This window comes from Ascaphus truei, chromosome 5 (assembly GCF_040206685.1).
Source record: "Ascaphus truei isolate aAscTru1 chromosome 5, aAscTru1.hap1, whole genome shotgun sequence".
Taxonomy (NCBI): Eukaryota; Metazoa; Chordata; class Amphibia; order Anura; family Ascaphidae; genus Ascaphus; species Ascaphus truei.
Genome location: NC_134487.1, coordinates 168,897,485 through 168,910,898, shown reverse-complemented (window position 1 = coordinate 168,910,898; position 13,414 = coordinate 168,897,485). Strand labels below are relative to the sequence as shown.

Below are 13,414 nucleotides of genomic sequence, written 5' to 3'. Positions count from 1 at the left end.
AAATCTCCTATCTAAGGTTTCGGAATGTTCTCATATCTAAAGGTTTCCCTATTGTCTATATTATATATCTTAAGACCTACTACAGGTTTTATTTTTACCATAAGCAGTAACTATTGTTAAAATCGCTATATATATAAATTTTAAAGACCCTATTTCCAAGAATTTTTGTATAATGAAGCTGATTGGTGGGAATCACGGGGGGCTACTCATAATGACATATGTTTGGGCAGGGCTCAATAGTCTCCTGGTTTTGCTATTATTTTTAATGTTATATACTGTTCAGATTGTATATGGGTTAGATGTGAACAGAGAGGGGGGTTAATTAATATTGTTTCACCGCAGGGCTTGCTAGGGCAGCAACCGACTTATGTGAACAATGTGAAATCTGCAGACAATATAAAGTAGGCAAAGCTATTAAGAATTCACAGATAAATTATTTTTTGCCCATGAGGCCCTTTTGGTAATTTATAAATAGATTTGATTGGTTTACCCAGGAGTTTGTATTTTCGATATGTATTGGTTATGATTTGTATTTTTTTAGGGTGAGTTAAGATCTACCCCTGTCTATATGTGGACACTAAGACAGTGGTAAAGAAATTGATACAGGAATGTATTCCTAGGTTTAGATAATATAATACTTACTCTGACAGAAGAATATAAACGATCTCCCTATGAGACACTTACGGGAAGTGTCAGTAGTTCAAAGGTACTAATTATTAAGGACCATGTTACGTGTAATGAAACAATTGGCAAGTATTGTATGCAACTAATAAAAACAAAATTGGAGCCTCTCTATACACAGGTTAACGTTACAGGTCAAAGTTGTACAGTTTAAATTCAAGAATGTGAAAGAGCATCTACTCGAGCCTGGAGACTGGGTGATGGTTAAATCGTTTAAAAGAAAACACGTATTACAGCCCAGCTGGAAGGGCCCATACCGAGTATTGTTTACAACAAATACAGTTGTCAAAGTTGTGGAGCTCACCTCATGGGTCCATGTGACTTATTGTAAAGTGGTCTCCCCATCAAAGATATTTACACAAGTTTTTAAGGAACCAAAATACATTTACACAAGTGTTTAAAGAACTAAAAAGCATTTATACAAGTTGTAGTTTTTTTGTTTGAAGAATCAAAAGAATTAAAACTTTAAATCATCATATATTCATTATAACTGAATTATTGTATACTAACCTTATATTTTTTATGTTTTATATTTTAGATACTAATATATAGTTTAGGATTCTGACTGGAAACTACTAAACAGATCAGTGGATCCTGGTTGAGTTATTATTAGGGGTTATTTGTATTATTATTATTATTTATCTGGTAATTAAACGAAAGAATTACGAAAATGAAAGGGTTCCATATTCTATTATATCTATGTGTGTTAGGACATCCGGGGATAGCAGAGGAGAGAAATGTGTTGTTAGGCTTAGCATATAGGGTAGCCCACAGTATTAATATTATTAAGTTATATCTGTGTGCGTATATTTTTAAGTGCCGCACTGAACACAAGAGCTCCAACGTCAAGTGCTAGCACCTACACACTAAAACCCTATAACACAGGGTTGTTGGGGATTCTGAAAGACACTAAAATACACATACCTGCGCAGCACTGGGATTATGCTGGGATGATAACAGTTGTGTTGGGTGTTGCATGTAGTGATCCTAGTTAGAGGGGTCACACGGGTATTGAAGAGTTTTGTTATATGCCTGTTTCTTTTATCCATATAACTGCTATACTGTACATATACTTCTGTGTCCCCCTTCTTACTGGCCCCACTCACGTGTGAAGGTTTCTATATTATACAGACTCAGGCCTCCACATTATATACTGAGGGACGGCCAAATAAAGAGGGGTTACAGGTATATTCTGTAAAGTGGTGAAAAATGATAAATTATTGCTATACATGTCAGAGGGAAGCAAGTAGTATGTATCCCATTGTATTCTAATTGTCATGTTTAAAGCAACCTGTCTCATTCACTTCTAATATATTTAAAACATGTTTTGTTTTTTTATTTGATTAGTTAAATGGTTTCACTTGTAACAGTGACAACGTTAGCATTTTAAATTACTTTGAATAAGTAATCTAAGTGACTAATTTAAAAGTGAAGGACAAAACAATTTTATTCTGCTATGGAAAATATAGAAAAAATATTATTACATAAGAAATTGATTTCCTTAATACCAGTAAGCTAATTGTCTGTAAGAAAATATTTTCAGAATTGTTACCATACAGTATAAATAAAAGCAAAAATATTGATATCTAATTGTAACTTGACATATTCTAAATGAGTGATAACAGATTGAGCCAGGTTATTTACACAGATTAAAACACCAATGGAGTATGTAATCTAAATTTGTTACATCTTCTTCAATACATTATATCTTACCTCGATTTAATAATGTTGCATCCGGTTTAGCACACAAAAGTCATGTTTATTTAACCGAAGTTATTATTTACAAATAGATATGGTAGTTCACATCAAATATGTCATGTGTTTTTCAAAAAAGGAGAAGGTTCCAGGGCACTGCGGATTTCAAAATAATTTATTGAACAGGCACAACGTTTCAACCACCAAGCGTGGTCTTTCTCAAGTATCTTCACTTGAGAAAGACCATGCTTGGTGGTTGAAACGTTGTGCTTGTTCAATAAATTCTTTTGAAATCCGCAGTGCCCTGGAACCTTCTCCTTTTTTGCTTACTTTGGAGCTTGTCATTGTCGTGAACTCCCCTGTTCCAGGAGCACCGGTAACAGCAAGTATCTTTTGTTTAGCTTGTGGTGTGCAGCATTACCATTGCCTTTTATGTGTTTTTGAAAGAAATATGTTATTTTGTTCTTCCTTCTTAGCTCTCTGGATGGAATCCCTCTTCTACCTTTGATGTTATCCTGTTTGACTCCCTAACCAAATCTGCCAGTCTTTTATCCAAAGAAAATACCCTAGTCAGCATCCTATTCTCAGTATTGAATAGTCAGGCTGTGATATACTGAATAACAAAACAGGTAGCGCTAACCGCAATAAGTTACTGCAAGTTAGACCATATACAAAGAGAGAAAATAAGCTGTTATTAAAAACAAATGATTTATTTTGCTTTTTTTTGTGAATGATCGATGGCTGTGCTAGATACCAGGTCAGAAATTGACAAAACAACACTTTTAATCCAAACATCTGCATTGAACTTAAAGAGTACAAACATGTCAGCGATCCTGCAAATATCATAATATAAACAAACAATTATTTTGGAATTTAAAAATAAGCAGCTAAAAGAAGTCGTGGAAAACACAATTATATAACAAACTGCAAGTCTAAGTCTAAGGAAGTGATGACATTGCTTCATTAAAATTATATTGATCGTTAATTTGCATAATACATCAAAAACATTATTTTAATACAATAGTTACGTTTTATTATTGACAACTTGACAAGCATGTACAGTATATTTATTGTTTCAGATCTTCAGCATGTACAGTGTATCTAGCACAAAGGTCCCAGGCAAAGGAGATGGTCACACAGGTGTGGCTAGATCTTTTTACATTTTTTTTATGAATAAACAAATTAATTCAATGTAGAATATCAGTGTACTGTAACAAATTGTAGTATTTTTTAATTAAGAAGAAAGAGGCACAAATGGTGATACTTTTTACCCTAACGAGCACTTATTTATTGTTTCATTCTTGCCATTAACTTGGAGTATGCAGGTGCTGCAAAAAGAAAAATAAGCATTAAAGAAGTGAAACTCATAGAATGGGGAAGGGAGTGATTTACTAAGCACAGATAAGGGGTATTGGAACTGTACTAGCTTTAGCTGCAATAAAAGTCAATGGCAGTTAATGCTAGATCGAGCTTCCGTACCCCTTATCAGAACATTGTGAATGCATACAATCGATATTAAATGCTCTATCTTTTATAGTACATGATGGATCTAAGCCTTATATGATGAAATTATTTTTATATTTATATAAATAATGATGTAGCAAAAAAATAAGAAACCATAGGGGCAATATGGCCTGTCCAGTCTGTTCTAACTACTTTAAAACTTAGCACCTAGAATCTTATTTCTTTGTTTATTTATTAATTCGTTAATGCTTATTTTGTATGGTGTCGATACCAACCAAGCTTCCCCATATTGGGACGTTGTACTATGAATCCATTGACATTTCAGAAATATTGTCTTGCATTTCATCTTGGTTTACAAACTTCCAATATGTGGTTACCAGCCTATGCTAACAAGCCATCCTTTATTACTCCAGGTACATATTTGCATACATATGTATACAAATAATATATGCTATTTTCTATGACACAAGTAAAGTAATAGTAATCAATTCAACATATACTGTAGACCATATTTACTACTGTAAACATTTTTCTGCCAAAGGGCACCTTCTGCTGCTGGAAGACACCTTACAGCCCATTGACTTGAATAGGCTGTACGGTGTCTTTCCATTTCAGAAGGTGCCTTATGGTAGACGTTGTTTAGTAAGTATGGCCCTAGGTGTATTGTGCACATACTGTTGTTGCCACATTTGTTGTGCCTTACCTGGCAAAGATCTGTACATTTTATTGTATGTTTTTGCAAATATATTCAGCCAGCACATCAGACAGGCTAGCCACAGCACTGTACGTTTAAAGATTGTTATTTTTTTAAACATTAGAAAGTAGCTGAGAGGAAATGCACATCCTCTAGATTAGTGCACACCCTGGTTAATTGATTGATTAATCACTGAATTGGTCATTTGGAAGTGAGTAAAATGTACCTTTTATTAAGTCAATTAAAATGATTCAGCTACTTTAAAAAGACACATCCTAGTGTGGAATTTAGGTGACACAGTGCAGCTTTGCCGCATCTGCTGTAACCAATTGCTTGGGGTGGTGATAAAGGTGTTGTCTGTATCACCTTTAATTTCTCAAACAAGCTAATAACATACACATGTAATGATATAATGCTGTTAGTAAAAAAAAAAAAAAAAGTGTACTACCACCTGATGGATACATACACAGTAGAACCTTATAGTGTACTAAGTTAAAATACCAAACTGCAATTGCATGGAACTATGAATTAAAAAATACGCCTGGAGGGCTACGAAATCTGTGTATAATCACAGTGTGGAAGCAATTCCTAGAGTCAGAGATTATATGACGTGCTTGGTTTCAGCTGAATGTTTCTTCAGCATGCAGCAAATGAGCATATATCTGATCTGGTTTCCTGAGAGATATAGGCTATTACGTATGATTATCTGGGAATACAGAAGCTCTATACCTCCTCAAAGCCCGTCTATTATTGTGTCTAAGCTCAAGTGAGCTGAATAAGGCCTTAGTGTGGTAAAAGGAAACTACTGGGTGTCCAGGGTCAGAGTGTATGACACGTGCTTACATATTCAATCAATGTGTTGCACCTATATATACAGTATATATATATATATATATATATATATATATATATATATATATATATAGTAACTGGTCTGATTGGCTGAGGAATATGGCTTCTATATATAGCTGCTTCTATATATAGCTGTGAATCCAGTTACTAGCTACCTCATAGGAACCTGTCGAATGTATCTTCAATAAAAGGGTTAATTTAATATTACCCAACAAGCAGTTTAGGATGTAGGAGCGCAGCAAATTGCTGTGCTCCTACATCCTACATTGCTTGTTGCTGCTTCTACTCTGCAGGATTGCACGCCCTGGAACAGTGGACTCACGGTGGATTCCTCTGTGAGCAGATAATGGGCAATAGCCCCTATATATTTACCTGTAACCTTATCTTTGGTGATGCCTATACATACCGGGAGTTAATATACAAGGGCCCTTGGTTGTGGTAGTCAAGTGGACACCACTAGGTCCTTTGTCCCCCTTATATACTTATGGACTTCAAGTTATTATGGACAGTTCCAGTGTGTTTATTACTGCTTAAACCGTAAATGTATGATACATTACGTTCAGAGCATACACCTATATGTGAGCACCATTCTCTTCAATCCTTCTAATATTACCCAAGCCTGACACTGACACAAACTCTGCAAGATAAGGTAAGCAGGTGACCCTGATAACATTTAGTTCAATCCTGGAACACCACTGCATCAGGGACACCGGTGGGTGCTGTATAAGCTCTCTTTCAGAGCTAATAGCTGGGCAGCCCTCCCACACACAATGCATCCGGAGTGACTGCTGGTGTGTTGTGAGACTCGACGTGTGTTTCGTCACCTAGTGGCTTCTTCAGGAGAACTTTGCATAATGTTTTACAGGACTTTTCATACTATGGGCTATTACAGGAAGTATAAATGCTTGACAATATCATAGCATACTGTAACTGTCAAAACTGTAATTTCAGGGCATAGAGTTTGTGAAGCTACAGTACTTCTGTATGAATAAGGGACTCCTAATTCAAATCTGCATGCACTATGAACTCTGCTGTACAAATTTAGCCCACTAAAGCCAGCTTACAAAAAAACACTGTTAAAGAAATGTTTTACCTAATCGAGCACGTCGTTGAGAAATCTGGAAAGGAAGAAAAACATATTTTACTATTAATTGTTTAATGTCACTATCTACTAAACAATGACAATCTATTATGTGACAATTCTCTTTAAGTAGGATTTTAGGGCTCTGTCTCCAATTTTTGAGGTGCTGTCCTGGTTTTCTAGTCTGTTGTCTGTGCATGCGCGACTGGTATTTGCTGACTGTGCGTGCGCGATCGGCATTTTTCCGGTTGCTCGTGTGCATGCACCATCGTCCCTTGCTGACTGTGCATGCGTGATCGCCACTTTGCTGGCTGCTGGTCGGTATGCGCAATCAGCAAGCTCTGATCGCACATGCGCATGAGCGGCCGGCAAACCCAAGTGCTGATCGCACACAAGCAGTGGGCAAATGTTTTTTTCCGGGACAAATATGGTCACCATAGCTTTAAGCTATTTAGTACTGTCATCTGGCAAAAAATGTGCTTTCTTCAGCAGCATACTGTATATACAGTACAAAACAAGTCTGAACTTTTTCTTTACACCATGTTAAACAGTATGCTAATAATTGTCTGACTTTTTCATTACTGTGACCTGGAGTCATCAAAACGTGATCTGCACTGAGCTCAAATCGGCCATTTACTAGGGGCTTTGGGGTTTATTCTATATCAGCTGAAGCGGCTGATCGGGCCGATTTCGGACGAAATTTCTCATTTAAGTCAATCGGGAATTTGAGTATACTGTATAATGTGCCAATCGGACATTCAGCAGATATAGATTAAGCCCCTAAGCAACTTTACTCTTCTGAATGTGATCAATAAATATATTCACCGAGTAAACAGTCATAGTTGTTTCTGTTGCTTCCAAACAATAGAATATTATGTTAGTTGTTCATTAAACTATGGTCATTGGGGCACTTACCGTTGGGGCCAAATCATGTGGAAACTCCAGTTTAAGTAAATGGGAGTTTCCGTGGCATAGTGCCCCATTTGCACAATCACAGTTTCATGAATAATCTCCTGTGTAACTCTAGATTTCCTTCTCTTGTACCTTTTAAAAAAATACTATAAAAGTATTGCTTATAGTATGCATGTCTCTGTGTCAATTTATAAAACTAATTTGTGTCAATACACAGTAGTGGCTGAAGGAGTGGCTCAGTGAGTAAAGGCACTGACTCAGAACAATGACACTGAGTGACCTTGGGCCTAATCACTTTATCTCCAGGTGCCCCAGGCACCAAAAACATAGATTATAATCTCATCTGGGCAGGGACTGTGTCTGTAAAAAATCCTATGTGCTTGTACCATGCACTAAAATGTAATTGTGAAGTGCTTTGAGTCTCAGTGGGAGAAAAGCACTATATGAAATAAAGTTGTTATTATTATATTACTGTAGATACAAAGGAAAGGAATATCCAATAATTAATTGGCTGTCAAAGTCAGTGGCCGTATCTTTAGCAATAACCCTTCATTCCTACCTGTTCATAATATTTTATTTATAAAACTTTTAGGAGATTAACATGAGAGTTCTTATGTTATAGTGTATGGTATAGTGTTATGAATTATAGTGCACTGAGTTTTGAAGAGAAAAGTCTCTTATTCTTGTGTTTTGTTACGATATTATGTACACGGATTTTGAAACCTCTTAGATCATTACTTCTACTTTATTGTCATTTTCACCGAGTACATTTAAAAAAAAAAAACCTGTTATAATTGCACCTATGAAGAACTTTCATTGAGTATACTGTAGATCAGGGGTGCGTAAACTGGGGGGGCGTGGGATTTTTCTGGGGGGCGCGGGCGGTTTCAGAGGCCCCGCGCTCTTCCCCGAGGCATTTAAATGAAATGCTGGGGTACCGTGCGAGGCCTCTGCAACCTCAACTTACCGGGATTCAGCCAGCTTCTGGTCACGTCCAAATGATGCCACGGGGTCATGTGACATGACGTGTCGTCATGGCAACGTGCGTTAAATGATGCTGTGGGGTCACGTGATGTCACGTGACCCTCGACATCATTTGACCCCGGGTCACTCAAGAGGTGGGGTGGCGCGAGTGCAGGGACCGGGACACGGGGGTGGGGGGTGGGTGGCTTGGGGGGGGCGCAGCCAAAAATCTTTGCACACCACTGCTGTAGATAAAAGATCCCCTAAAAGGTATCAAAACCTAACATATCTACATTTCTCCAGAAGCAATTCAGTTACAATGAACAACTAAGAAACAAATAATTGCATAAATATTATTCCTAATTTCAATAGTATACCTTATAAATCCCAAATTTCCAACCTGTACAAAATATTCTCCTGGGTTTAATTTACCTTGGAATATGCGGACGCTTGCTTCAGAATGTCTAGACTGGAGTCTGAAAGTTCATCTCCTCTTTCTTGGATTTTTGCTGATAAATTATAAATTGAATATAATATAAATACAAAATATAGGTACAGTATTGTTTTTATGTTACTTAGCACAGTACTTCATACTGAAAATAGTCTAGCTCCTTAACCCCTTTGCTACCCAGGGGCTCTGCTGCATCACATTGCAAAGCATTGTTGGCTGAACTTACAATGAACGGGTTAACTTGAGCATAGATGTGTAACAATGTTTGTACAAAATAATTTTCATACAGTAAGTATGTTCTTATTTATATCATCCATTTAACAAATCCCTTTTTTAAACCATATATGATATGGTTATTGACAGCGCTTCTTGTACTTGATCATTGTAAGATGATCAGAAATGTTCCATTGATTATCAATAAATACTGATACAGTATATCAAAATAAATATAAATCAAGATAAGGTGAATATACCCTATCACAGAATGTACAGATCCTACCTGCCATCAGCAAGAATGATGGAATATCAGAGTCTGATGGTCAATTGTAGCTACTTATCATACAGGACCAATTACAAAGCAAACTTGATTATCTCCCAAACAATAGTGTGCAAGCACAGATTTACTGTTCTGAATCTAGTTTCTGATATTTAATGCAGTCTGATAGCCAGGGGATTGTCCAGCTCAGGTATAGTGTCTGACGTGTATGTGCAAAATTAGAGCAAAGTACAGCACATTAAAACATTGATTTTAAGGTCCCAATAACAAAATGCTCCTCTTTTTATCAGTTTAACTAAAAAAAAAAGCCTTTATACTTACAATACAGGCATACCCCGCATTAACGTACGCAATGGGACCGGAGCATGTATGTAAAGCGAAAATGTACTTAAAGTGAAGCACTCCCTTTTCCCACTTATTGATGCATGTTCTGTGCTGCAATCGTCCTATACGTGCAGAACTGATGTAAATAACACATTGTGCACAGCTTCGGTACAGGTAGGGAGCCAGTATTGCTGTTCAGGACGTGCTGACAGGCGCATGCGCGAGCTGCTGTCTGCCTATTGGCGACATGTACTTAAAGTGAGTGTCCTTAAAGTGGGGTATGCCTGTACCTAAGATATAGCAATTGCAGTTTAGAGAAGCAATGACTGTTAAGGCCAAGGTGAACTAATTCCAGTGATATTTAAGGAGTCTCATCTGGGTAAATTATACCTTTTTACCCTCATCTGACACCTATACTGTAAGTATTTTTAACTTCTCTTTTTAAAGCGTGATTTCAGAGGGTTTTTCATTCCCTCTAGCTACTCCTTTTGTGTGAAGTCACTTTTAGCAAGTTCTTATGTAGTCAAAGTCCCCCTGCCCTCTTCCCCTAAACGTTATTGATAAGGATGGGGTGAGATGGGTAAAGAAAACATTTAAATGACAATCACTTCCCCTTTCAGAGGCCCTTACCAAATGTAACTGGCCTGACTACATGGGATTGCACATTTAACATTCTCTTGCTTTATTTTCTTGTCATTAGTTCTGCATGGGCTTTCAGTTACATTTTACAGCAAATAAAAATGCCACTTATGAGCACATTCAGGTCTTAAACAGGCCCACAAATCTGCCTTACCCTTTACAACTTTCAGCTGAGGAATGCCCTTGATCACTTTAGAGGTCATTAATGGTTTTAACACATTGTACTTACATTTGTAAACTATTCCCTTTCAAAACACCTCCAAAAATAAAGTTAAATATAAATCACAGGGAGGTTTAAAATCACCGCAAAAACTACTTAACAACCATAACAAATTGTGTAATTTAAAAACAGTAATCTCTTATTTAGACTGATCAAATACTTGTTTTCAAAGGGAAAAAAAAAATCTTGTCAAAATGTTAAACCTTATAACATCACATAGAAACTGCTGTTTGGACATACAAGTCATTGCTCTGGCAAAGAAAAAAGTAATACAGGCATACCCCGGTTTAAGGACACTCACTTTAAGTGCACTCGCGAGGAAGGACATATCGCCCAATAGGCAAACAGCAGCTCACGCATGCACCTGTCGGCACGTCCTGAACAGCAATACCAGCTCCCTTCCTGTACTGAAGCTGTGCACAAGCGAGGAGACTATAGAACCTGTTACACATGCGTTATTTACATCAGTTATGCACGTATATGATGATTGCAATACAGTACATGCATCGATAAGTGGAAAAAGGTAGTGCTTCACTTTAAGTACATTTTCGCTTTACATACATGCTCCGGTCCTATTGCGTACGTTAATGTGGGGTATGCCTGTACTGTTACACTTAATCCTCTACTCGTGTGCTTTATGCTTGCCATTATTATAGCGGACACAGACCACCTAAGTGTCTCTTTCTCTCCTTACCACACCATGGACCTGAACAAAGAAGAAGCCGAAGGGCTGCTAAAGGCCGTTAACCATTTGCTTCCATGTGCCTGATGTTTGCTGTGTGTCATGCCATTGGACTTTAACCTGTAACCCAGTTTTTTTAGATTGTAAACTCTTTGGTGCAGGGACCTTGTACCAGGCCTTCCCCCTGTCTAAATGGATTATAAAATAAAGCCTGTCTTTAGCTGATAAGTCCAGCAGGGAGATGGTTCATTTCAGCAGGCATTATTTGACCAGTTTCCATCTGGCTCATAAAGCAGGCTTAAAAGCCTGCTCCAGCCACTGCACGTGAACTCTAGCACAGAGAGAGTCTGTGCTGCTAGAGAGATCACATGAGAAGAGAGACTATCTTCCAGGCAGCATCAGTCCCTGGAACCCACCAGAGGGATCCCCCCTTACAGACACCACCACAGAACCTGGACTGATGTGGAGAACATCCTGTCTGCAGTTACCTCTCTTTGGACTGTGTCAAAGGTGGTTAGAGGCCTAGCCTCATATACTGTAGGGACTGCTGAATGTTAGCCACATGAGGTCTGTTTGTTGTTTTGTGCTCTCATTTTGTTTTGCTGATATGAAGTTGGATTGTGTATGTTTAAAGCTACGGGCTTATAAAACTTACATTATATTTCTCCTAAAATGTCTCTGGTGTTCTATCCTCTGCACACATCTCCTATAGAGCTCCTTTCACAATATCTCACATTGTGTCAATTTACTTAGGTTTATTTACCTGGAACTGGGCATTACAGATGTAGCAAACTTCATTGCTCTTGCTGATACAACCATGGCTGGTCCAGACTATGTACTGCCCTCCTGTCATGTAAGTCCTAATAGCTAAAGGCAGACTCTGTCCTCCCATTTTGCATTAGGGAGGATGCCTTCCAGATTATACAGTCAGTGTGCCTTCCCCCCCGGGGAACGGAGAGGAGCTGAGCCAACAACCAAGATCTGTGCATAGCACAAGGCCTCAACATTATCTGCTGGCCAGCACCATCCACGGACCCATTCTCCACTATATGCAACCATCTGCAGTGGCTGAATCAAATAAAGACCCCTTTTATATACTTCTGGCTAAGTCGCAGTCTATTGGACAGAAGTATAGGAGAAAAGAACTGTCATGGTAGGGACTGTCTGCAGCTCTGCTGCAGCCTGCTATGACTGGAGGCGCTGTCACCGAATGAAAATAACCTGAGGATCACCTAAAGCCTGTCCTGTTCCCCACAACATCGCGGATGCTCATCTTTACTGGACCCTCACAGCTAACCAGCACCACACGTACCTGTAGCCTAGGCAAAATCACCCGGGGGGTAGGGGGGGAAGCAGTGTTACACTGATAACACAACATACAGTATTACGTTATAACAGAGTTTCCATAGGTTTCAATGGCAGTGCTAATACAGAGTATACTACTCTATAGAGTCAGCAGGAGCAATAACCATTGCTACTTCTGTATTTCTATTGTTTATTTAAAATACAATAGGTGAACAGAGAGAGATGCCTACCACCATTTGCTCTGGCTCCTCTCTACCAGTATATACTAGTCAATCACATATCATAAAGATATAGATATATAGATTACCATGGTAGAGATTAGTGAAATCATGATTTAAATGAGAAAAAAAAACATGAAAAAGAGCAGGATATTCTCAGGGGGCAATATACTAAAATTACATGAGTTAGACCATATAGGATAGGATTAGACTCAGAATCACCGGCTGCAATGGTAGCACTGTATGCTGTGGGAATATGGGGTCAGACAGGTTTAATAATCCTGCCTGTGATGTGAATATGCTCATATGAGTTCCTTAACATTGTAATATGTTTTATTACATTACTCTAGGTAATAGCCATAGTGAATAGGATAGCACAATCAGTTAGTTACTAGGTATAGAGAGACCATTATTTGACCTCCTTCCTATTCTCTCTGAGTATATTAAGTACTTACCTTAAGTACCAAGCAATGAGTTCCAGTTGCATTAAGTTAACACCCTTATCTGTTGGCCAAAACCACAACATGGGTTCAAGTACACGTGAATATTGTACTAGATGTTCAGGTGCTTAGATAGCACTGGCAATAGGTTTGGTAATTGTTTAAGAGAAAAGTTGACACCTGTGGTGTAATGGCACAGTGAAAGAGATTATTGCCTTTTACTACTAAAAAAGGATCCATGTTAAAATGGACATAAAATAAAAGGTGACACTGTGTGTTCATCTGCATGTGATTTCC

At 38.0% G+C, this 13,414-nt stretch overlaps 1 protein-coding gene across 1 annotated transcript in view; it reads right to left on the bottom strand.

Annotated features, from left to right (window-relative positions):
- Positions 1–3,065: 3,065 nt before the first annotated feature.
- Positions 3,066–13,414, bottom strand: part of TGFBI (transforming growth factor beta induced) — an 86,219-nt gene continuing 75,870 nt past the window's right edge. The window contains exons 15-17 of the mRNA XM_075601200.1: positions 8,775–8,851; positions 6,480–6,504; positions 3,066–3,704 (exon numbers count right to left, since the gene is read on the bottom strand). Of these exons, the coding sequence (XP_075457315.1) occupies positions 3,664–3,704; positions 6,480–6,504; positions 8,775–8,851 (143 nt within the window). The 3' untranslated portion in view covers positions 3,066–3,663. The remainder of the gene's footprint in view (positions 3,705–6,479; positions 6,505–8,774; positions 8,852–13,414) is intronic.